The sequence below is a fragment of the Scleropages formosus genome, chromosome 10, assembly GCF_900964775.1.
Source record: "Scleropages formosus chromosome 10, fSclFor1.1, whole genome shotgun sequence".
Lineage (NCBI taxonomy): Eukaryota > Metazoa > Chordata > Actinopteri > Osteoglossiformes > Osteoglossidae > Scleropages > Scleropages formosus.
Window position 1 is genome coordinate 29,913,640 of NC_041815.1, and position 23,012 is coordinate 29,936,651.

Consider the following 23,012-nt stretch of genomic DNA (forward strand, 5'->3'; position numbering starts at 1 on the left):
ACAATTTCACCGTTCGCACAGTAGTAATTTTTACTGCATCACTTCAGGGTGAGAACCTTACTTAAAGGCAATGCAGCAGGTGGGGTTCGAAGCGGAAACCTGCAGGTTAATCACTACAGCACTTGCTGGCTGTCACCGGAAGGACGATAGGACAGAGCTCACGGGTGCAGAGCACGTCCCCCGCCGGCCTTACAAACATTACATAGCAATGGACTGCAGTGCAGTGAACTGCTGCTCTGTATGTGGGTGTAGGGATTACTGCCCCTTTCACAAACCATGCAGCTGCTCCAACCCACAGCCCCTCCAGGTAGAACCACCAGCATTCAGCCACCCCCAACTGCACACACACTTGTCTTTATTTGCAACGTTCTTTATTTTTCTTTTCCAGTTTCTGATGTGAAAAGAGGCATTAATTTCTTAAATACTTAAAGAAAGCAAAAAAGTATTTACACATTTCAATTAAACCGTAATCAACGAATCCAGGTGATAATTACAAGCACCTTCTGCTAGGCAAGGAAGAAAGTATAAATACAGAAAAACTGCCACTTCTGTAAAGAAAAATTACATGGCATTACATTAGCATTTTTATTTCTGAAAAGGAAAAGAGAATATATATTTACAGAACTGTCCTGAAACATTTCCACCATAAGCAGAAAAAGCTTCAGGATCTGTACTGTTTCTCTTTATAAGTTGATTTCTCTATATATGTTCAAGTTTTTAATGATTTTTTTTTTTTTTTTTTTTAAAATCCACTACAGGCATTTTTGAGGGGCAGAAACCCCCCAGACTGAAGTGTAGAGCAAATCTGAGGAGAGCACTGTCCCCACCCCAGTGAAGGCCGAAGTCCGCCCCCAGCGGCGACACGCAAAGGGGGAAGGGGGGGGGGGGTTCAGCTCATCAACAAAACCCGCGTTACATGTAAAAGAAACACGAATAATCCTAGGGCTAAAAACAAAGACGTCGCCACCTACGTTAAGAGCGCCATGTTTATGATACATATGAGACACGTGGAAATAGAGTCTGAGAAACGCAAAATGATAGTGAAATATATAAGAGCAGCCTCGGTTCATCTTATCTGGGTTTGTTTATTAGACGTCGGAAATAGTGTGTTGACGCGTTCAACAAAAGGTTAAACCTCACGCTGAAGGAACCGCACTCCCACAGTTAATACGTTTATCACTTTTCAATTATTTCCATTTTATTTCATTGTTAGACATTCGCCAGGAGAAGAGGGAAAAAAAAAAAAAAAAAAAAAAAAGACGAAGGAGCTCGTGCGAAGCCCCTCCCCCCCACTTCCGCAGGAGATCCGCTTCGATTCAAACTCAAGTCACATCTGCGACCAAAAGCCAAAGTCCACGTGCCCTCGTGTCCATCCAAGAGGGGGCACCGCGGGGCCTAGCTGTTGTCAGACTCGTCCTCGGCCTCCCGCAGCCAGGTGAAGAAGGCCGTGACGGACTTGAGGGCGACGCCTTTGCCCTGCTGCTCGGCAGGGTCTTTGCTCGATTCCCACTTGTAGAAGGCGTCCTCCTTGATGACGTCCTCGTCATACAGCGTGTCGAAGAACATCCGCAGCAGGTCTGGCGCACAGAGCAGAGGGAACACGTTGGAACCGAGCTCTCGTACCCCACTGTGGGACCAGCCCTGCCAGCAGGCCCCGCCCACAGCCCAGCGCAGGAAAAAAATTCTTTGCACACCAAAAATAAAACCCCGCCCTCACTCACTCGCTGGCTGCTCCATCTTCACCATGAGGGCTTGGAGAGCGTAGAGCGCCTGCAGCTCCTTCTGCTCGTCGCTCAAGTACTTCTGCAAAAGCTTGGCCCTCTGGGTAATCTGCACTGCATCCACCTTGTAGGGGTTCTCACCTGTTGGGCAGGGGGCAACAGTTACAGCACTGCAGGACAGCAGCTCAAGAGCAGGTGCTTGGCTACTGCTTGTGTGGCTTTACATCGTGCGCGTACATACACCCACGCAAGCGCGCACACGAACATTCACTCACAGATGATGGCCGATTGACACACAGAGGTCATCACGGCACGCACAAACGCATTGGAGGCGATCTGCTGCTCGTCCAGGTTGGCCTGCAGGGAAGATAAGGTGTCAACACGGCGAGCAAGGTGGCGAGTCGTTCCAAAGAGCAGGACTGGGGGGGGGGGCGCGGCGCTCACCTCAACCCAGTCAAACACACGCTGATTGTCCGCCTTCTCCTGGAAGAGCCTGTCCAGCTGTTTGCTGATCTCCTCAGGCGACAGCTCTTTTGCGCTCATCTTCTCGGAGTCCTCCCCCAGTGTGAACTCCACTTTCTGCACAGGAAATGAACGTCAGGTGAACACTGTGCTCCGGATCCTTGAACACAGGGCCACACACTGCAGCGGTCTCACCTTCTCTGTCACAAACTTGTTCACATCCTCATCTGCTGGCAGGAAGTCTTTCCAGCTCAGGCCTGCTTCTCTCCACAGTGTGCCAGCTTTCTTATGGCTCTGAGACAGACAGATACACACCACAGTTACACTCCCTGACACCATCAGCAGGTTTTACTCACATACCTCAGGCTCAGGGGGTGGGGGTTACTCACCATTCCCTTGCACAATAAGGTAAGGATCTCCACCAGCAGCACCCCTGCCTTCCCTAGTGGGACAAGAGGCTTCGACAGCTCCCTGGGGTGGGGGAGTCAGTGGGGTCATGGTGAGTGACGCTTTTACGCACATACAAATGTTTACATGTATTCCAAAAAAACTACTAGGAAGATGACTAGAAATTGATTTTCTTGCAAAGTTCTATGCAGCTACTTGGGTGATGAACATCGGTACATATGGTGACGGAAACCAACTACTTAAGGTAATGCACAAACTTTTGTAGATGTATGTCGCTTTGGAAAAAAGCATCTGCTAAATGAATAAAAGTAAAAAGGAGCGAGGCAGGGGCCTAACCTGAAGAGCGGACCCATGGCAATGCCCCCCTCGTGCAGCATCGGGGTGATGATCTCGGCCAGGTACAGCCAGATGTGGGGGATGTCGATGGCCATGTCCTCAGCCACCTCCAGGATCTCACGCAGCCTGCAGGAGGACACGCGGTCAGAGGGAAAGCAAGCGGAGGCGAAGGAAGCACCCAGGGCGGCATGGAGAACAGCGCAGGCGTCTCACCCGCGGTAGTACTGCTCCGAGGACAGGATTCCTGCCTTCACCAGTTGGTGGAGCAGCAGGCCCATGTGCTCGCGGGCGATAGTGCTGCGCTCGAGCGTCGACTCGATGCCGATTCGCACAAACACGAAAAGGAGTGTTGGGCAGTTTAGCTCCTGCACACACTGCAGTGCCTCCTGTGGGGGGGCAAGCACAGGTTTACCACAGTGTTACCATACAGGGTTACCAGAGGTTGCATGCAGAGGACAGGGGGGTTGGTCCCGTCAGGCACCGCTCACTTGCCTTCATGTCATTGATGTGCAGGTACTCCTCAATGATGGCGGTCGACTTCTTCTCCAGCTCTTCCTCACTCATGGAAGGCTTGGGGGGGGCAGGCGCTGCAGTGGGCGTGGCCTCCCGTTTCACTGTCGGTGGCGAGACATGTCATCCATGACCACACTGAGAAAGTGCAAGTACACCAAATGCGGCACCACAGCCTCGGCAGAACTGGCAACGTACCCGTCTCCTTGCTCCTGGCCCGGTCGCGGCTGCTGCGGTCGCGTTCCTCAGTCATGCTGGACACGCGGCGCACGGGGTCGGTGGGGCCACGCTCCCGTTCTCTGCTGCGGTCGTCCGTCTCCCTGCTGTAGCTCCTCTTGGTGACAGGTGGGCGGTTTCTATCGCCTCTATCTGGACCTCTGCCGTCACGGCGATCGAAGCGGTCACCGCCACGGTCCAGGCGATCCGCACGGTCAAAGCGGTCACTGCGCTCCCCACGGTCACGGCTGGAACTGGTCCTGATGAGTCAAAGCAACCAAGGATCAGTTCCTGCCTTCTTTTGACGGAGGGCCCTTACGGCAGGGCGGTACAAAGAGGAGCAGCTGTTGCCGTGGGAACAGGTGGGCCAAACGAACCTCTGAGGGAGCCTGCGGTCGGAGTCAGAGGACGACATTGTGGAAGATGAAGAGGACTGCTGCAGCGCTGAGAAACGGTTCAGAGTGCTCGTGGCAGGGCGTGCTGAATCAGAGGCTGAGATAACATTTCACTGTGAGGGACACTGCATCACCGGAGATCTTCCTTGCCATTGGCACAAATGCTCATGGAACCTACCTGATTCAGTCTTGGAACCAGAGCCACCACTGCTGCCCTTGCCCCAGCTACCCCACGAACCCTTGCCCCCAGGGGCAAGAAGCTGGTTGTTGAAGTCTACAGCTCCAGGCTGCTCAGGAGGCAACAAAAGGAGATGGGTTAGGATGGGACACATGGAGAGCAGTTCACTCCTGAACGCTGCTCTTGTCCAACTGGACAAGCCACCCACCTTGGTGATCTTGCTGAGGCGACTAGTGTCAATAGGCCGGTTTTTGGAGATGGGCACCGTGTTCCAGCCCTCATCCTGTGGCAGACTGCTGCGTCCTCCTGATGGGTGGAGGCCACTCCGACCACTGCTGCGGACGTCCTTCTTGGACAGGAGCTGCTGCTGAACCTTGATTTGCTCCCTGTGCTCCTCCAGCTCGGCTTCCTTGTGAATCTGCTCAATGGTCTTCGGCCCCTGGTCACCCCTCCTTGGGACCCAGTTGTTCTGGCAGCGACAGAAGCCAAGTTTAGATTAGCAGCATCATGTGACAGGAGGCAAAGGGACACAGTGCTTGTGCGACGCCTACAGGGGACTGTCTACAGCTGCAGCACAGAGGCTCTGCTTCAGGAAGCCCTCTGCATTGAATTGCTCAGCTGGTCTCTCTCAGCCCACTTGGAACCAGCAGACAATCCAGGGCTGAAGGGTCCGGCACCAAAGACCTCACTTGTCACACAGCAGACTCGACAAACATGCTGTTCAACATGTGGAGCAGAACACACCAATCACACTTGGGAGGAGAAAGGCACCAAGGGGGCCAACATTCAGCATCTTTTCTCTCTAGTCTTTGGTTCCCGTCACCCAGGTCACAAAATACCGCTTGGTCAGGGTTGGACAAAAAGGCTGGGACTGTGCATAAGAGGTGCTGAAACCCAAAGCAGTAAAAGGGGCTGTTACCCGTCTGAGGTCCAGCACGTCCTGCAGCATGAAGCGGATTCGGGACGAAGTCTTCCTCTCCTTGATGATCTTCTCCATCTGGTTGAAATACTGGTCCATACGTGGCTGTGGGTGGAAGAGACAGAAGCAGAAGATGAGCGCAGCAGCCAATAGTAGGCGAAAGTGCTGGCCCGGGCCGCCGACGACCATCCTACCCCACATCCCGAGAGAGTGCCCAGCACCCAAAGGGAGAGCACGAAACAGCCATCCTTACCTTGGCCTTCTCAAAGTCCAGATCCTTGCCAATAGTGGAGAGAAGGCGGCAGAGGCACTCAAGCGACTCCTCGTCGTGGTTCTTCAGAAGCTTGACAATGCAGTCATGCATGATGGGCTCCGTGAGCATCCTCAACTTGAAAAGCTCACCGATGAACTTAATATTGCCGAGCGACCGCCGCCTCGCCTTGTCCTTGGCCTCCTCAAGCTCCTCCTTGAGACGCTGCTTCTCCTCTTCCTGACAAGAGGCAACCGATGTGGGGAGATAAGGGGTGTGTGCACAAACTGTCATAGTTAGTGTCCATTGGCTCATTTAGCAGACGCTTTTCTCCAAAGCAATGCACGTCTCAGAGAAAGAACACAACACGAGTGAATTCGATCAACGCGATGACAAGTTTGGATGCAGACATGTGACCCTTGACTACAGTCAGTTTGAGCAGAAACTCCAAGCAAAGGCCAAGAATGTGTCAATTACCCCAGTCGCAGCATCCAGCTCCTTCTGCTTCTTCTCAAAGACCTCATCATCATCCTTGTCCTTTTCAAACTCCTTCTGGCAGCGGTTGAGCAGCAGCTTGCGGAAGTTCACAGTGGTTCCCGGCTTGTCGGTGGTGGAGACTTTGAGCTGGAGTGCAGAGAAAAGGAGCAAGCGTTAGTTTCACGAACATGTACCTGGCATGATGTACAGGAGCATGCCGCACTCATCAGCACTCCTCAGATCCTCACTGCCATCATTGCAAGTCAGTGGCCCAGACACGTGGCACTGAATGGAGGTCATCACAGGAGCCAAGATGGTTCAGACAGACAGCACACCTACCCCCATGAGGCAACGGCACATGTTGGCGTAGGCGACGGAGAAGTTGGGCTCCGAGATGGCCTTCTCAAAGATGAGGTCGATAACGCCCTTGAGCCGCTCCTCCGTGTCGATGGTGAGCTCGGTCACCTGCTTCATCAGCTGCTGGAACATCTGGGGCGTAAGCTTGTTGAGGATACTCCTGACGCGGCGGAAGAGCTCTTGTGTGCGCAGCATCTCAGGATCATCGCCCTCCTCGGTGCTGGCGACTTGCTTCCGTACGGTGGGCTTCCAGGCCTTCTTCGCCTTGTTCAACTGCACGTCGTCATTGAGTGACACACTGGCTATGATCTTACGAGGCTCCTTGCGCTGACCCTGCTGAGAACGACGGGGGCCCCCCATCACAGAAGGCTGAGAAAGGGAGGAAGATGCGTCGTTACCACTACTGCACTAATAGTTACCTGCGTCAACTATTCCAGGTTGGCGCAACTTACTGGGCCGCGGCTGCCGACAGGCCTTCCGAGGTTCGCGAAAGATGGCGTGAAATCTGGGCTGCAGTTCATGCCCGTCAGGCGGCTGGGATCCAGAGGTCGCAGGGGTGTCTTGTTGGCCTAGATGGAGACCAACAAGAGCAGTGCTCAGAGCAGACTGCTGCCTGTGCACACAGAGACACTGACAAAACTGGAGCACAGCTTTAGTCCTATGCTTTAGAGGGCAACACCTTGCGCACCTTGTCCAGGACCACGTCGCTGATCTGTGGCAGCCCTTCAGGCTTGTGCATGCTGGCACTGATGAACTGAAAGCCCAGCAGGAATTCACGGTCATATTTCTTCTTCTCTTCTGGGTTTATGGGCTTCCATTGCTCTAGAAAACAAATGCAGGACTCGGGGTTATGATTTACCTTAACATACACTTCACACAACACAAACACTGCATTTCCACAGTCCACGATCAACACTGCATGTCCAGTGAAGAGAGATTACAAATGCACCTTCTTTATACTGGTACTTTTGATCCGAAGGCTTGTGGGCCTTCGGTTCGATGTTTTCAGCATCCAGCTTGTCTTCCTTTTCCTCCCAGGTTTCATCCACTTCTTCAGCAGTGGGAGGGGCTGGGTGAGACTCTTCAGCATCTACAGGGGGAGCCAGGGTTTGGGACTCCTCTGACTCCGGGCGGGTGTCTACTACCTGCTCCTGAAAGCAGAATCAAAGGGGGTGGGACAGTGAGACAGTGACATTCCATCCTTATCACCACACCTGTGGTGCAACTTCATGGGAAAACAAATTGCACAGAGACCAACCTCTTTGAAGGCATCCAAGAGATCTCCAACAGCCTCCTTTTTGTTCAAGTCCTTCATCTTCCTCTTCTTCTTTGGCACAGAGACAGCAGCTGTGGTGGACAGAACACATAAGGACCCTCTAGCAAGAATGTGAAACACAATGATCACAAAGGCAGCATCTGTCACCTCAGATCCTCATTGCCATCACTGCAAGTCAGTGGCCCAGACACGTGGCACTAAGTGGAGGTCATCACAGGAGAAGGCGCGTGCGCGCACACACACACACACACACACACACACACACACCTACCTTGCATAGAGGTCTCCCCTGCAGGGGAGCTCTGTGGTGACGGTGTATCCTCCCTCTCACTCACTGCTGGAGCTGCGTCTGTGGTCGTTGCGGTCACTGTAGACTCTGCAACTGGAGCTGGCGTTTCCAAAAGTGGCGTAACATCCGCTGCGGGAATGATTGGTGGCATTGGCACCACAAGAGGGGGTGTCTGCGCCTGCGGGACATCGGGTTCGGCGATGGGGCTCACGTCACACACTGTTGGGAACTCAGGGGTGCAAGTTGCGACCCGGGACCCTATGGCAGACATGCCGTTGACCAGCTGCAGCTCCTCAGGCTCAGCAATGGGAGACTCCAGGGGGGCCTCTGGCTGGGGAGGGGGGCTTTCCACTTGTTCCGGGGTGGAGGCAGGCTCCACGCCATTAGCAGCCAAGGGCATCTCCACAACAAGCTGCTCAGGTTCGAGCAGCACCTCCCCTGCCTTCTTTTCCACCGTCTCCGGCTCCTCATCAGTGCTTGGCTCCACGTTGGCAACTGGAGACTCAATAGCTGTCTCCGTGGCAACAGTGGCATCCTGCTGAGGGGCGATGTTAGTGAGGGGACCTGTGGAGGCATCAATGCTGTCGCTCACCGGCGCAGTGGAGCCATTAGTGGGGACATTAGTGTTGTCAGGCATCTCTCCGGGGGGAACAGGCACGTCTGGTGAGAGCGCCACCTTGGTGTCCGTGTACATTTCATCCTCAGAAAGGGTGGACGCCGTGGAGCTCACATCAGCCTTTTGGAGCTCGGGGCTCTTTGATGGCAGGGGGACAGCCACACAAGGCGCAGGTTTCACTTGTTCATCTGCAAATGGAGAATGCAGTGAGACCAAGCAGTTACACCCTGCATACCAGGAGGCACTTTGTTCCTGCACTGCCAACTCACCCAGCTGGATGGAAGCAGGACCCATGTTCTCACCGTTGGTCTGTATGCTGCTGGCATCCAAGCCGAGAGCAGACTGCGGAAGGAGAAACCATAGCATCAGAGCAACCACCGTGCTGACCGTGAGCTCTGCAGTTCGGGAGATGGTTACTTGGAAACTCACCTGTGGGGGGGTTGGGGTGGATGTAGTTCGGCCTCCCGACATGATCTCTTCTGTGATGTCACGCCCTCCCTGGTTAGGGTCGCGTATTCTAATCTGTTGAAGCAATCAGTATCATGAAAATCACAAACTGGTCCGGAAACAGGCATCAAAACAGGGAGGAAACAACTGAAGAGAGACGCTAAAGCTTCCGCTCATGTCACGCAACCCACCGCTCTGATGCTACACACATGAATGTGTCACGAGCAGTACAGCAGCGTACAAGTGATGCCTGGAGTTGAATGCAAGTGCGCCTGGTTAAAACGTGCAGGCAGCAGCAGCACACTGCGAAGCTATGTGTGTGCCAGAAGGAGACTCAATGTGCCAAACAAAGCACCGTCAAGCACAACAGAACAAACTAACCTTTGAACAACTTTCTCTGCTGATAAAAACAGGAGGACAAGGAGAGCCCATCCTTCCTATCCCCACTAACGCATATACAGTACCTCGTCCAGTCCAGCGTCGTGATCGGCACACGTGTGACCTGGAGGCCCAGCGCGCTTGCAGCAAGGCCTCCTGCATCCCGGGCCTCAACTGCCACCGTGAGCCGACTGCTCTGCCAAACAGGCCTGCATGTTTAACAAGCGCTGCCGTGGCCCAGGCCCTCTCCCTCTCCCAGCGTGCAAGTGAACAAGCGAGCGGGAGAGCGATAGGAGCGGCTGCATTGGTGAAGCAGCGCTGCTGGAATGTGATACCCGCCCACAAAGCGCAGGGCCAAACGGAGGGGCCCGGGCGGGGGGGCTACGCTCTCCAAACAGCCAGGCTCGCAGTGGCTCTTCTCGCGATTGCTGAGCAAACTTTCTGCCCACGCTTGATCCCCTGCCAACTGCCTGCCTGCTTTCCGCTTCCTGGGGTTGGGGGTGGGGCAACATCGAGCAGCAGGGCAAAGTTGTACCATTCCCCCCACCTCTGTACAGAAAGTGCTTTCACCTCAAACCTTCTCTCTCAGACAAACAAAATCATTTTTAAAGTAACGGCACGGAGGAGCGGTGTTCCCGCACACCTCCCCACCCCGACTCAGAAGGGTCTGCTCAAGAAAGGCGCTCTGTTTGGGTAGGGGGTTCCCCCACTGTGCCCCTCCCCCTCCGGCAAGGACAGGTTCTCTATGCAGTCGTACCAAAAGCAGTCGAGGCCTCAGAACACAGACCAAACCAGCCAAAAGGTGCAGCTCTCACACCACTAGTGCTCCCTACCCCTTCAGGGGTCTGGTCATGGACACGGACACAGCACCGCGCATTTCAACATCTGAGCAGTCACCTGCAGAACAGCTGCGCAGACACACCGTGGAGGACAAACAGGATGGGACTTCAGGTGATGAGCAGCTCTGCGCCTTTGTATGCGAGAGGTGTGCACGTGCGTGCGTGCGTGAACTGTCTCAGTGCTCCTCTCTATCTCCGTAGTCCAAGCTAGTTGGGGCACCGCACACACATTTCCTCAAGGTGCAGATCGGGAGGGGAGGCCAGTGACTCCAACATTATTCGTTCAGCTTCAGTTCAGTGTTTTCAGTGACTTCTCCCATTACTGAGCGCAGTATTAGGTGCTCAAAATGATGACCATGTTTAACCTTTCATGCCGTTTGTTCAATCCCCGCCAATACAAAGGGGACAAATTACATTTATAATTATTTAAGTGACACTTTTCTCCAAAGCTACTTACACTGATTTACCCATTTTTATAGCTGGGTAATTTTACTGGAGTAACAAAGTACCTTGCTCAAGGGTACTATGGCTGGAGGTGGGATTTGAACCTGTAACCTTTGGGTCCAAAAGCAGCAGCTTTAACCACTAAGAGCTGTCCCCACATGATTGACACAGTGACAAAAGTGACACACAGCACCTTTGTATGCGAGAGGCAAGTGATGTGGTGTGTGTGCACGTGTATCCTGCAACAGGTGGGACACAGGTGGGTACAGAGCCAACGTACCTGCTTGCGTTCCCTCTTGGTGGGGATCTGCTGTGGTGGGGGTGGCTGCTGCTGCTGCTGCTGTGGGGGGTTCATCATGACTGGTGCTGCTGGCACTGAAGGGGGGTACTGTGGCTGGGGCGAATAGTAGGCTCCTGCAGATGGGGAAAAGCACACTGAGGGACGCCGGACACTCGAGAATGCCACCTGGTGGGACCTGCCGGCTACGAGTGGGACACGCAGGACAGACGTGGACGCCGACAACGGGGTCAGCGCTTGTTTTGCGTCACGGTCTATTTCTGCAGCCTGACTGTCGGAGAAGCAGCTGAAACAGTCAACCTGCAGAACCTCAATTCCAGATCCAGTTCCTTCGCCAAAAACACCAGCAGCCGAAGGCCCGAATGACACACAAAACTGAGGGGGGCAGACCTGCGGCGACTGTCCACACACTCTTTACAGTGTATGGAGCGTGGCGGGCATACTCTGTCAGCCTGGATGGATTGACTGTCTCATTGTGAAGAGCAACACCCACTACACACACACAGCAACTCCCTAGGCCGCTGTCACACCATGATGGGGAAACCAGGACACACGAGCGTGGCACCTCCCAGCAGCACAAGCAGCTTCACATTGTTGACCAGGAAGAGCACGAACTATATTTAGTCATAACACAGGGAGCACAGCATGGAGGATGGAATGACGGAGTGGCTTCAGTGCGAGACATGCAGAGCGCGCTCTGGAGCCGAGCACATGGCACAAACGCGGGAAGCACATACCGGGAAGCGGTCCACGGGACGAGCGATTGCCCATTTGTACAAGACAGGAGCCGCAGACCCGGGGTCCCTCGTCCCTACAGGGGTCTGCAGTTCCCTGGTGCGCTTGGTCCTCCTTACACCTCCTGCACAAGGGCTCTTTTCACACAGCTTTCTGAACAGCAGCTCTCTGCTCACCTCAACCCTTTGGGGCGGGGGGGGAGCAGGAAGGCTGGAGCCGTACTAGGCAATGGGGCTTTCACCAGCAAAACCACATCGGAACGGTGTGTGTGGGTGAGAGAGAGAGAGCCAGCGGGGGGGGGGGCATTCAGTACTTTCATACTGAGTTATAAATAATCCTTCCATACAAACTGCCTACGTGGACTTGGGGGGGGGGGGGGCGGTCTAATGGCACAAGGAGCATCTTGACAGAGTCCCAAACACTTTACAGCGTATTTGCGGTAACTAATCTGACACACAAAGAGCCTCGACCTGTTCACGCAGCTCAGGGAAGTGCTATGTAATGACAACATGGTGACCCAGCTGAGCTCGGCGACGGGCAGGCTGGTAAAGGTTAAAACACAGTACGGCTGTGGTACAAGACGGGACAGTGAGACACGTCTCACTAAAACTCATGTATGGAAGTAAATGCAGGAGGGGAGATGAGCGCTGCCTGCGAAGAGTGGCCCACACACATTCCTCAGCTCAAATTAACTCAGCTCTCTGTTCAGGCACAACAGACTGCTCTGCAGGATATTGGGGCAGCCCTTGGGGGCTACGAGCCAACGTGAGTGGGAGTAATCTGAATACACGCAAACGTGTAACCCACAGTAAACTGCTCCACTTCTCACCATCCCATCACCTGCATTGTCTCTCACACACAAAGGCCTCATACAGACAAGGACAGTAACCATCCCAAAAATGTGCCGATTCTCCACAACAATCAGAGCAATTCTGAACAAACAAGAACGTGCATCTCACACACCTCCAACACAGTGCTGCTGGAGACCCAGATTCTCCAAAAGCTTTGACATGCAAATGAGTCGACAGCCAGATACTGGAGATGTCTTTAGTCACACAAAAGCATACATGCCACACCTCTATCCCAAACACACAAACAACAAGGAAGGGAATGCTGAAGGCAGTTTAGCCAGGGAACAATGAATATTTTGGTCTGGCAAACACACAGAATGGGATTCCTCAGTAGGTGATGGGGGGGCCACAAGTTCACACAAACACATGCACCAAAGCCATCTCCCCTCTTCCCCCGACAACACACACACACACACACACACACACACACACACAGTAAGCATGTCACACTATGGCAGGTACCAGGCCTGGCGTGCGTTTCTTTTTCTGTTCAGATGAGGCCCCAAATAGAGCCTCTTACCATATGTACCATATTCTGCCGGGCTGGATCCAGGGTAGAAGCTGGGTGTTCCCGTGGCAACTGGGTACTGCTGTGTCGCAGTCACATAGGTCGATCGGTACTGCTGGGGTTCAAGAGGGACAGAAAAGAGCGGGGAAAGACAGGATTAGAAAGCAGATCCTCCAAAAGCAGACCTCTCTCTCTCTCACACACGCGCGTGCACAGACAGAGCCCTCTCACAGCCATCCTACCCACCTCCGTGCAGCCAGAAGGGCTGCCCCCAGCAGACTGGTTGCCCTCCCTCAGCATGCTGCACTTTTAAGCACTGCACAATGAGGAAGGGCCTGGAGGGGTCATCCAGGGAGCCACCCATTGGGTGAGCCAAACCCTGGGGCCCGGAGCCTCCTGCCTTTTCACCACATGCAGCAGGCATGAATGGATGTGCTGTGGTTCACAGATTGTTCAGAGGATGGCTCTGTGTGTGTGTGTGTGTGTGTGTGTGTGTGTCTCAGCACCAGGGACTGAGGTCACTGAGGCTCACATATGGCAGATGCTGAAGCCTGACCAACCCACAGACAGGACACGGTTTGTGTCAATCTGCACTCTGCAGGTACTCAGAAGACCCCCGGCAGGGCACTGTGAGGAGGACGATACCTGCCCGGAAGGGATGAAGTAGGCAGGGGCCTGGGAGTTGCTGAAGGTCAGAGACTGTTGAGGAATCATCACCATCGGCGAGTTGTGCTGGTAAACGTGTGTGGGGGCCACAGACCGCGCCGAGCCGCTGGCTGGGACCCGTGGGGTGCTGCTGGGCAGTGTGGGCCGGTTCTGGTAGAATGGCTACAAGGCAAGATATGAGATGCCATTACTACCAGAGTCCATGCTGCATAGAGATAAACTGTAGGAGCTACAACTGTATAGCACCAGTGCTGCTAAATTCCAGCAATTAGACCATAAAAGACCAATTAAGTGTTGTGCCTCTACCACAACCCACCCAGCTGAGTTAAGTCAGACTTAAACATTCAAAACAGGTGTTTACAGCCAATCACACGTGCTCCCACGTTGGACAGACATCAAACCGGGTGATGCATGGAGTCCAGGTATTCCACACAAAATTCACAAGTTTATTTTACACACTGCTCCTAAGAGCAACAAAATATGTAAATGTTTAGACAGCCACCAATGACAAACACACATATGGAGCAGCCGCTCCAGCACAATCGATAGATATGAAACGCACAGCTCCCTCCCAGCAAAAGCAAACGATGGATGAAGTGCGACGAACCAGCCTGGAAAAGATGCAAGACGGAGCACTATACAGGAGGCTACGCAGAGCTATTCCCTCACAATCTGTACCCGAAAACCTGCTTTGTAAGGAGAGTTATTTTACAATGAACTCTTAATAGGCATTAAATGGAAAAAATGAGCAAAAATTTCAATTTTTCAAGATTTGCCTTTTAAACTAAGAAAATCCCATTAAAACCAAATGCAGAATATCAGCACCATGCAAGATTCCTTTAAAAGGCATGTTTAATACCAATATGTTCAAGAACAGCTATAGATTTGCAATTTTCAATTGTATTGTAAAATTTGATGCATTAAAGATGTATGAATCATGATACATGATTACTATAAAGAGGTTTGAGAAGTTGCTCAGATTACCTAATGAGGCAATTCATACTTATATAATGCTCATAACCCCTCTAAGCTATTCATAAAATATTTGGGACAAATGAACAGTAAAACCAAATCAGTCATATCAACATTGCCTTCCAAGACAATTCTACATTTATCACGTGAACTTTCAAACCACAGGTGAGGTTCTCCTGAGCCTTTTCAACACTTGCATTTTGAGCTTTATGGTTCATTGCTATCATGTTTTCACGGTACAGCAAAGTCACAAGATTACTGAACGATTGCTGTTAATGGGCTAAAGACTACGAGAGTGCAATACATAGGAGCAGCCATGCCACTGTGAGAAGCCTGCTCAACATCACCAAGATGGGCATCTTCAATGGAAGGATCTATTCTTACTTCTCTGCTCTTTACCTGACCCCTCCCAAAGCAATTTTCTATTTACAATTTACCCATTTGCAGAGCCAGGTCATTCTAACTGGAATAATTCAGGGTAGGTACTTTCATCATAGGTATAAGAGCAGGAACTGGGATCTTCAGCTGCAAAGGCAACATCTCGACATTCAGTGGCCCTGGTCTGATATGTCTAATGGACATCAGAAATCAACAGAAGTAGCACTTTCTCCATATCTGTTGACATCTGAAGACCTCTGCATCATTCTGTGACCTTAATAAAACACCTTCATTGGACACGAGGCCTGGACAAAAGCAGGCTGCTCATCACCTGAAGACCACCATCTGTGACATCACATAAGCTGCTGCAGCAACAACTACAGCAGCCAGCAGATACAAACACCTCAGTGCCCGGCACTACAGTGAGGAAGAGTAGGCGTGAAGATGTCTTTACCTGCAGTGATCTGAATCCTCCCTTCAGCAGCACAACACACAGAGGAGCAAGCAAGAGGAAGAGAGGAGAGAAGGCAGGAAAGTCATCCATTACCCATTAGCACAACACAGCAAGACAGACCCAACCCAGAAGCTTGGCAGCATGCGGGAACACTCCCAGGCCCCACAGCCCCCTCCCTGACTGGAGTGTTTAGACATTGGGGGGGGGGAAGCACTGCATGAGCAAACAGACCCCCTCCCCAACAGCCACACAACCAGAAAGAGAATGAGGGCCCCAAATTTACTGTACTGGAAGAGCAGCAGCACCTTGCAGCCCAGCCTGAGGGCTCCTGTGTGCCAGTCTGCACTTGTTCATGTGTCCACACAAGAACTCTGCACACTGGACCCCAAAAGGTGAACAAGAGCTGAAACATTCCCAACTGCTGTATGGATCTACTGCCGCCTCGCCCACCTCACCTTGGGATGGATGTCCGCTGCCAACCAGGGCAGCAGGTTAAAAAACCATACAGCAAAGCAATTCATTAATTACTGCCAGTTAGTGGAGAACTTGGCTATGTCTAGCAATAATGTGCTACCAGCAGCGTTTGCTTTCTCGCAGAAGTAAAGAGTTGCCCACTTCCTCCATCACCAAGGAGGAACAGGGCATCAGCTGTCAACATGGAGACACAGATCACCAAAATTATAGGGCAAAGACAGTTGGGAAAATGGATCTCTTCTGGTCAAGAAATGACCACTCCTGGGAATGTCACTGAACACATTCTCATCCCAGATGGGGGTCAAATTACCTGTAGAAAGGTGAGCATGCGCATAAATAAGGGCCCTGTCTCTGCTAGTAAACTCTTTAATGGTGCTCCAGCTTGGCGGACCAGCTAGGACTCCTTCAGGCTCACTTTAGCTCTTGAGGCTCCACTCCAAACATCCAGTTGCTCTCCACAAACTGAGCTCCAGCAAACTGAACTGGTGCCATAACCTGCTACAAATTCATATCTCATGCTGTTATTGTTCTTATTGCTCTGCAAACTCCCTGCCCTCGAAGCCTCGTGTACCTGTCGATGACAAGCCATGGAACGGTTCTGAGACACGTGCGGTCGTGCACGCATGCGAAGGGAAGCAGGGGTGAGCACAGCAGCAGAGGAACGGCGCTGGGAGTGTGTGGCAAAGCTCACAGACACTGGGTCAAGCAAGGGGTGTGCAATGCGTCCATCCGTTCCTCATCTCAGCACATCTGTCTGTGTTGGACAACCGAGAGCCCAACAGAACACTTAAAGTGGGAGCCAGGGCCAAAGTGCCACCGAGCCCCCCGGGCTGGAGTTAGTACCTGATGGTGTAAAGAACGTGGCCCCACAGAGTACTGGAACAGGAGCAAAAGAGACAGGTCAGAGAGGACATGGGGAGGACACAGTGACAAGAAGGAGGGTCAAAAACATGGGGAGAGACTCGTTCAGAGAAAGAGACCAGAGAGGACCGAGCCACATGAAACGGCGTGTGCCACGCAGCGATGCCGGGGCCTCAGAGGGCGCTCGGAAGGGGAGGATTCAGAAAGCACTTTGGCACAAGGGGGTTTCAACAGGTTTACCTACTCACACCTGAGTCGAGGTCACCGTCACCCCAGCCAGTGACGAGGCACACTACATACTCGCAGGCCCGGTAGCCAAGCTGCAGACAGACACACCTACATAACCACAAATACTTGCAGAGCTGCTACCCGTATCAGGTACACGGGACAGCACGCACCGCAGCATAGAGTGCAGGACAGACCCAGGGCTTGACGGCAGGGGGGAGGCATGTGTACCTGACGAGGCTGCGGTGCTGTGTTCATCTGTGGGGGTGGGGGGCCAAAGACGACAGAAGGGGGCTGTCCAGGAGGATAGGTGGCCTGCAGACAGAGTGAGAAACTGACCCATCCAAGACTGACCCATCTCACAGCATCACAGTGCCAAGGCTAGACACACAGAGCTTACCTGTGAGAGTCCAGGGGAGGGGGCAGGGTGTGGGGCTGCGGGGGGTCCTGCTATAGGTTGCGGGGCTTTATTCATTTCATCTGGTTCTGCATGGAGAGCTACACACCTGTGGAGAAAGCTAAGGAAGAACATCAGTGAAAGCGGTGTAGAGCCAGGCAAACAGCCCTTCACACATCCCAGAAGGAAGGGAAGAGGGGCTCCTCTCAGTCACACACACACACACACACACACACACACACACACACACACACACACGGTACTTTGTGCGCCATGCTTTCACTAACACACCACCTTGGGGTAAGAGCAGCAGGGCGAAGCATCTGAAGGACAAGCTCACCGAAGGGAAGGAAGAAGGTCCCTGACACAGGGATGGCGGTGTGCGGAGACGCCGTGTGGGAGCCACTCCTGTGGTCAGCCTGCAAGACAGCAGAGAGGGGGGGGGGAGTCACACACTGTCTCTGCGAGGACACGTAGAGGGACATCTAAGGTGCTTCCCAAACCTGTTATCACAATGATGCACTGTGCCACGTCATTCTCTCAGCCGCCCCACTCCTTCCTGAGGTACACAAGTACACCCCGGATGTCTCGTTGCTTTGCGATTCAGGAAAGAGTGGAAGCGCAAAGATCTCAGAACAAACACCATCATTCGAACCTGTGGTCCAGCAAGGACTGGGAGGGGGACTTGAAGGAGCCTGCTGAGAACCCCTGGGATTTCCTGCAGCCACTTGAGACTCTGCCTACTGCCTCACACTGCCTGCAATCACCATCCTGGAAGGAAGGGGGGACGCTAAGGGAAGAGGCAGGGAAAGACATTGCTCGTCTTGAAGGCAGGGCTACCATTAGAGGGTGGCAGGGGCTGGCTGGGCGGGTTGTGCTGAGTGGGCGCTACAGAGGCTGGGGGAGGGGTAGCCACACTGAGCACGCTCAAAGAACACGTATCAACACTACAGCGGATGCTTCCCATGAAGCCAACTGGGGTGATAAGGAAGGAGGGGTGTGAATTTACATCAAGATTATATTGACTTGTTTAACTTTATTCCCCACTGGGGTCCTTCGCATGCTCTCGCTTGTTTATTCGCTCTCACTCACTCACACACACTCACACTCGCTATGCTGCCCTTGGACCTGGAGCTCGGATGAAAGCAGCCATTGGTTTACACAGAGAGCTGCTGAGTCCAACACTTAGTCATGTCTGGTCAACACAGAGCAGAAAGAGAATCACTCAGTCCAGTCCAGTACACACACACCGCAACAAGACACCCTCTGGGAGAGCTCCATATCCTTGTGGGGTCATCACACCCAAACAAGGCCAGGTGCTGCGGAGGAAGTGAGACGAGCCCCCCTCCCCCCCACCAGAGCCTGATGGGTGTCTGATCACATTTACCCAGGACCTGGGGTGGGGGGGAATGGGACAGAAAGACGAGAAGGAGCGAAGTACACTCTTACCCCCCAGGGACCAGTCACACACCTCCGGCTGGGGTCATGCACCTTTCCTGCCATGAGTGCATGTGTACAGAAATCACCTGCAGAGCAAACCATGGTCCACAGCAGATGGCACACGATGGCACACACACACACACACACACACACACACACAAAACCACAGGGCAGACTGGGACTCCTACAGGTGGTGGGGATCATTCACAGGAGAGCTCCTGCGTAAGGGCACCTTCAGTGTATTCAGGTTGACGTGGAGGGTCAGCACTACATGCCTTAGATACAAACTGGGTCACAGTCGGACTCCCATGCTCTGCGCCACAGGTCCAGTGCTGCTATGTGAAAAGCAGCAGGAATATGCTGGAAGAGCCAGTCAAACCTGGAGGAGCAGAGCCAACCAGGTGTAACAGGAAGGACTGAGCATCACTTTGACTGGCACCTTGAAGTGCAGGCTGCTGTAATTAGAAACGTTACCCTGTTCCCCAAACGGCCAGGATACCAATCAAGGGGGTTTGAAGTTAACCTTTTAGTAACACACATATGTTCACCTAATGCTTCAGATTCGGGGACTTCATTTGAGGTGTTTACACTGTTCACAAAGATTTTACTATATCCATTAAGGGTAAACACCTTGATCAGAGGCACTACAGCATAAGGTCACTTTTGAACCTGGAGCCTTCACATGCCAAGTGGGCGCTCTAACCACGCTACCTGGTGGCCCATTACAGATATAAAAGGACAAGCAACTCAAACCCATCGATGCACGTAACACACCGAGTGATTCCACCGCAGCCTCTTGCGTGTCCAGTTGCAGCAGGCGAGGGAATGTGGACTAAAGCCAGGACGACCGACAACCGTAAACAACCGGGCTCAGAGGAACTGCAACGTCACCGTCCACTTTACATTAACACACACACGAAGGCACACTCCAGCAGCAGCAGCCAGCCCATGATATGGAGGGCAAAGTCCACACACAGGGAACAGTGACCACAGTCCATTTACACACCACATGAGCTCAGGTGGCCTGTTTGTCCAGACCTGTAGAGCACAATGTTAGTCCATCCCGATGACCGTCCTCCTCCAGTGAGTGACGTAGCAAAGAAAAAAAATAAATTCTTTCAGAAACACTATTGCAGGTACCTCGTTGGAGCAGGACAGCTAGTTCACCCACCCCCGACTCTTTCTCTCTCTCACACACACACACACACACACACACACACACACCTTGTCACGCAGCCCCTCCTCCGCCGCCATATTGCGCACATGCCGATCTCCCGTCCGCGTGCGCACCAACCACGTGCTTCCTGCGCGCAACTCCGGCACGACCCGCCGCAGCTGCTCCTGCGAGCGGCTCGAGACACAGCGCGCGAGTCAGCGAATCGCGCGACTCCCGCACCGCTACTTAACCGGTTACTTTACCGCCCATCAAATGAACGTCTAACGGAAGCTCGCCGAGTCCGAAGCCACTACTTTTACCTCAGGGAAGCGCTCAACGCGCACGAATTGTGCTGTAGGCCCCGTTAGCATGTAGCTAACAGCAAAGCCCAAGCGAGTTTTACACGACGGGAAAAAGTCAATTTCGCACCAAAAGTACATGGTTTCATTAACAGCGTGGTACATTTAATTACTGCTGAAGTACCTGGGGGGCTTCAGGCGGCGATCGGTGAGCGAGGTTCTAAAAAACTGGGAGCTATTATAATTAATAAGACAGCGCGTCCGAGTGTTAAAGTCCGCAAGGGGTCAGGAGAGATGAGACAAAGGTGACTTATCCATGTCAGCAAGACAACGGGGGTCCAAACAAAGATGAAAAATCCATAAGGAGAAGGCAGGGAGGTCCGTACAGGGCCGCAATAATCATCGGAACGGCAGTGAAGCGCCGCACGGAGCAATGAGAAAACCCCTCCCCTTCCTCATTAGTATTCACGTTAATTTGCATAAACAGTCACGTTCATCCATAGCAAGAGAAAACTCCTCCCATCAACATTACGGTAAGCCGGTGACAAACCCCCCCCCACCAACACATTAACCGGTGTGTGTGTGTGTGAGTGTGAGAGAGACCTCCACCCGCACACAAACGAAGAAAAACATGGACATTTCATGAAGGGGATGTGTGAGAAACCCGCCCTACCCTCCAAGAAAGGCATGTCCACTAAAACACATTATCCACAGGAACAGAAGACACCCTCCCACAGATAACGGACACTGTCACTGTGACTGACCCCACACACACACACACACACACACACACACACACACACACACACCCTAAAGAACGGCAGTAGCCCACACTCTGGCCATGAACACACAGGTCGAGTTTAAGCTGAGAAGAACAAGATTACAGGTGTTTCACTAGACTAGTTGTTTCTGGAAGTTACAGTAGTTACATTATTTTGCACACCGTCGGTGCCGAGAGGCGTCAAAGGCTTCGTAAGGACGAAACACACACACACACACACACACACACACACACGGCAGACGCGTAGCCCCGCGCTACGCACGGCCTCTTCAGATCCCGGGCCTCCGCCGTACGGCAAACGGCTTAAGAATGTCGCTGCCTGGAGCGAAAACGCCGCTAAACTCCAACGCTCCGCACCGCGGTGTCCGATCCGTTGCGCTCATCCTCATGCAGGCCGAGGAGGGAGCGGTTCGGACCCCAGGCCTAACTGAGCCTGCAAGGCCGCCCGGCCGCCTGTCCGTCCCCAGCGCCGGGGCTCACACGTCACGGGCGATCCGGCCTCCTCCCGACGCCCATCCCGCCATTCGCATTTATACAAGCGGCCGTGGCGTGGCTCAAATATCGCAGGGAAGTATTAGTATTATGACCAATAGATAACTATTATTAATACCGTGGCCGCCGCTCAACTTCTTAGCTTTAGTTTCAACGAACGGCGACAAGGCGACGCGCCATTCGCTGCCCATCATCATGGTCATGCCATGGTGGATATTGAAGGCCGAAGCGGTCGAGAAAGCGGCTGGAGGGCGGCCGAGAGCCCGGTGTGTCCATCGGACCTTACCGGCGGAGCGGAGCGGCTTCCCTCGACCCTGGCCTAGCGGATCGGCTCTGCTCTGCTCTCTGTCTCTTCTCTCCGCTCGCTTTTTAGCTCTTCTTCTTCCTCCCGGCCGGCGGCCACCCGCTCTGTGTGTGTGTCTCTCTCTCTCTCTCTCTCTCTCTCCTGAGCGCAGAGCTCCCGTGCGGCCGCTTCCACGGGGTACAACGACTGAGAACCGCGTAAGAACCGAGTCAGAACCGGCTGAGAAACGAGTCGCAATTCCTGGAACAAAAAAGAGAGAGAGCGGCGCTCAGCGGTTTGACCCCGGAGCTCCGCGCACACACACACGGACACACCACGTGGCGGCGGGCCGCGGCGCCGGCTAAGGGCCGCGCTCGGAGGCGCTGCTGCGGGGCTGCGCGATGGGGGAGGACGGGCGCCGCAGTGGCGCTCGGGATTCCTCCCGCTTCGCTCGGATCGGACGAGAGAGCCGCGCGGAGACACGGTGTTACCTTTCTCTGCTCGAGTCCGCAGCCGGACGGGGTCCTTGCAGGAGCCGCGCGGCACTTCCGGCTTGATCACCACGGGGGTTCCACACGCCTGTGTCACGTGACAGGGGGTGAGGTGGAGGGGGCAGTTTGGTGAGAAGGAGAGCGCGCGCGGCCCGCAGCGTCTCTCCCTCAACTGAAGTTAAAATTTTCGGGGGGAAAGGAAAGAAAAAAAAAATAGAGTGACGGTGTTTTTGTAACGGCTGGACAGCAGAACACGTGTGCGCTCGCGATCCGATGAACTACCGGGCGGTTAGAGTGACGTCTGTGACGTAGAGGCGCCTGTTCCTCTCGGCCGGTTCGCTGACTCAGACTTGACTCGTGGTACAGGGGCGGGGCCTGTGACGGAGGCGGTGGCGTCACGGGGTCACAGAGTCACAGAGTTCTTGGAACATTGTGTTCGTGATCTGCTAGAGCGCCCCCTTTGTGCGGTCTGCAGCATTACAGGTACCCGTACCGGTACCGGTACCGCGGAGAAATCCCCTACCTTGTACCAAAGACAAGAAAATGGATATATAATACAGACATATATATAAATATGATGTATATAAACTGATATAGGTATACATTAATTTATGTAAGCTGAGTAGCGCTGCAGGTGCTGTGAGAGGACGTGGGTTCGATCCCCACTCCGTCTGTGTGGAGTTTACATGTTCTCCCTGTGCCCGCATGGGTTTCCTCCCACACTCCAAAGACA

General features: G+C 53.4%; 1 protein-coding gene and 2 non-coding genes across 13 annotated transcripts; all 3 read right to left on the bottom strand.

Moving 5' to 3' along the window:
* Window positions 1-354: 354 nt before the first annotated feature.
* On the bottom strand, window positions 355-22,619 carry eif4g1a (eukaryotic translation initiation factor 4 gamma, 1a). 11 transcript variants are annotated; one of them, XM_018748732.2, is made up of 33 exons: window positions 22,280-22,619; window positions 21,792-22,049; window positions 17,678-17,756; window positions 17,341-17,458; window positions 17,172-17,255; window positions 15,381-15,401; window positions 13,556-13,738; window positions 12,923-13,025; window positions 10,799-10,932; window positions 8,840-8,932; window positions 8,680-8,752; window positions 7,777-8,598; window positions 7,488-7,576; window positions 7,179-7,380; window positions 6,918-7,051; window positions 6,682-6,798; window positions 6,212-6,598; window positions 5,873-6,019; window positions 5,399-5,635; window positions 5,146-5,250; window positions 4,435-4,695; window positions 4,227-4,335; window positions 4,031-4,145; window positions 3,636-3,913; window positions 3,420-3,541; window positions 3,141-3,313; window positions 2,928-3,053; window positions 2,573-2,654; window positions 2,379-2,477; window positions 2,166-2,300; window positions 1,997-2,078; window positions 1,722-1,862; window positions 355-1,577 (listed from the first exon to the last, which is right to left on the bottom strand). In XM_018748732.2, the coding sequence occupies exons 4-33, from the start codon at window positions 17,413-17,415 to the stop codon at window positions 1,396-1,398; spliced, it is 4,911 nt and encodes a 1,636-aa protein (XP_018604248.2). In that variant the 5' UTR covers window positions 17,416-17,458; window positions 17,678-17,756; window positions 21,792-22,049; window positions 22,280-22,619; the 3' UTR covers window positions 355-1,395. The 11 variants fall into 11 exon arrangements, with proteins under 11 accessions (XP_018604248.2, XP_029111212.1, XP_029111213.1 ...); XM_029255379.1 differs by lacking the exon at window positions 21,792-22,049 and having other exon boundaries at window positions 12,923-13,022; XM_029255380.1 differs by lacking the exon at window positions 21,792-22,049 and having other exon boundaries at window positions 12,932-13,025.
* On the bottom strand, window positions 6,105-6,180 carry LOC114911721 (small nucleolar RNA SNORD66). Its single transcript, XR_003797981.1, has one exon. It is a non-coding gene; the product is annotated as a small nucleolar RNA SNORD66 (small nucleolar RNA).
* Window positions 7,650-7,725, bottom strand: LOC114911722 (small nucleolar RNA SNORD66). Its single transcript, XR_003797982.1, has one exon. It is a non-coding gene; the product is annotated as a small nucleolar RNA SNORD66 (small nucleolar RNA).
* Window positions 22,620-23,012: the final 393 nt, after the last annotated feature.

What these genes read in the sequence shown, in the direction of transcription:
- eif4g1a (XM_029255376.1), bottom strand. Translation starts at nt 17,415, where the DNA reads ATGAATAAAGCCCCGCAACCTATAGCAGGACCCCCCGCAGCCCCACAC. An exon ending in TCTTGGATGCCTTCAAAGAG is followed by an intron (nt 7,381 to 7,487) that starts GTTGGTCTCTGT and finishes TTCTGCTTTCAG; the next exon opens with GAGCAGGTAGTAGACACCCG. An exon ending in GCGACGTGGTCCTGGACAAG is followed by an intron (nt 6,799 to 6,917) that starts GTGCGCAAGGTG and finishes GTCTCCATCTAG; the next exon opens with GCCAACAAGACACCCCTGCG.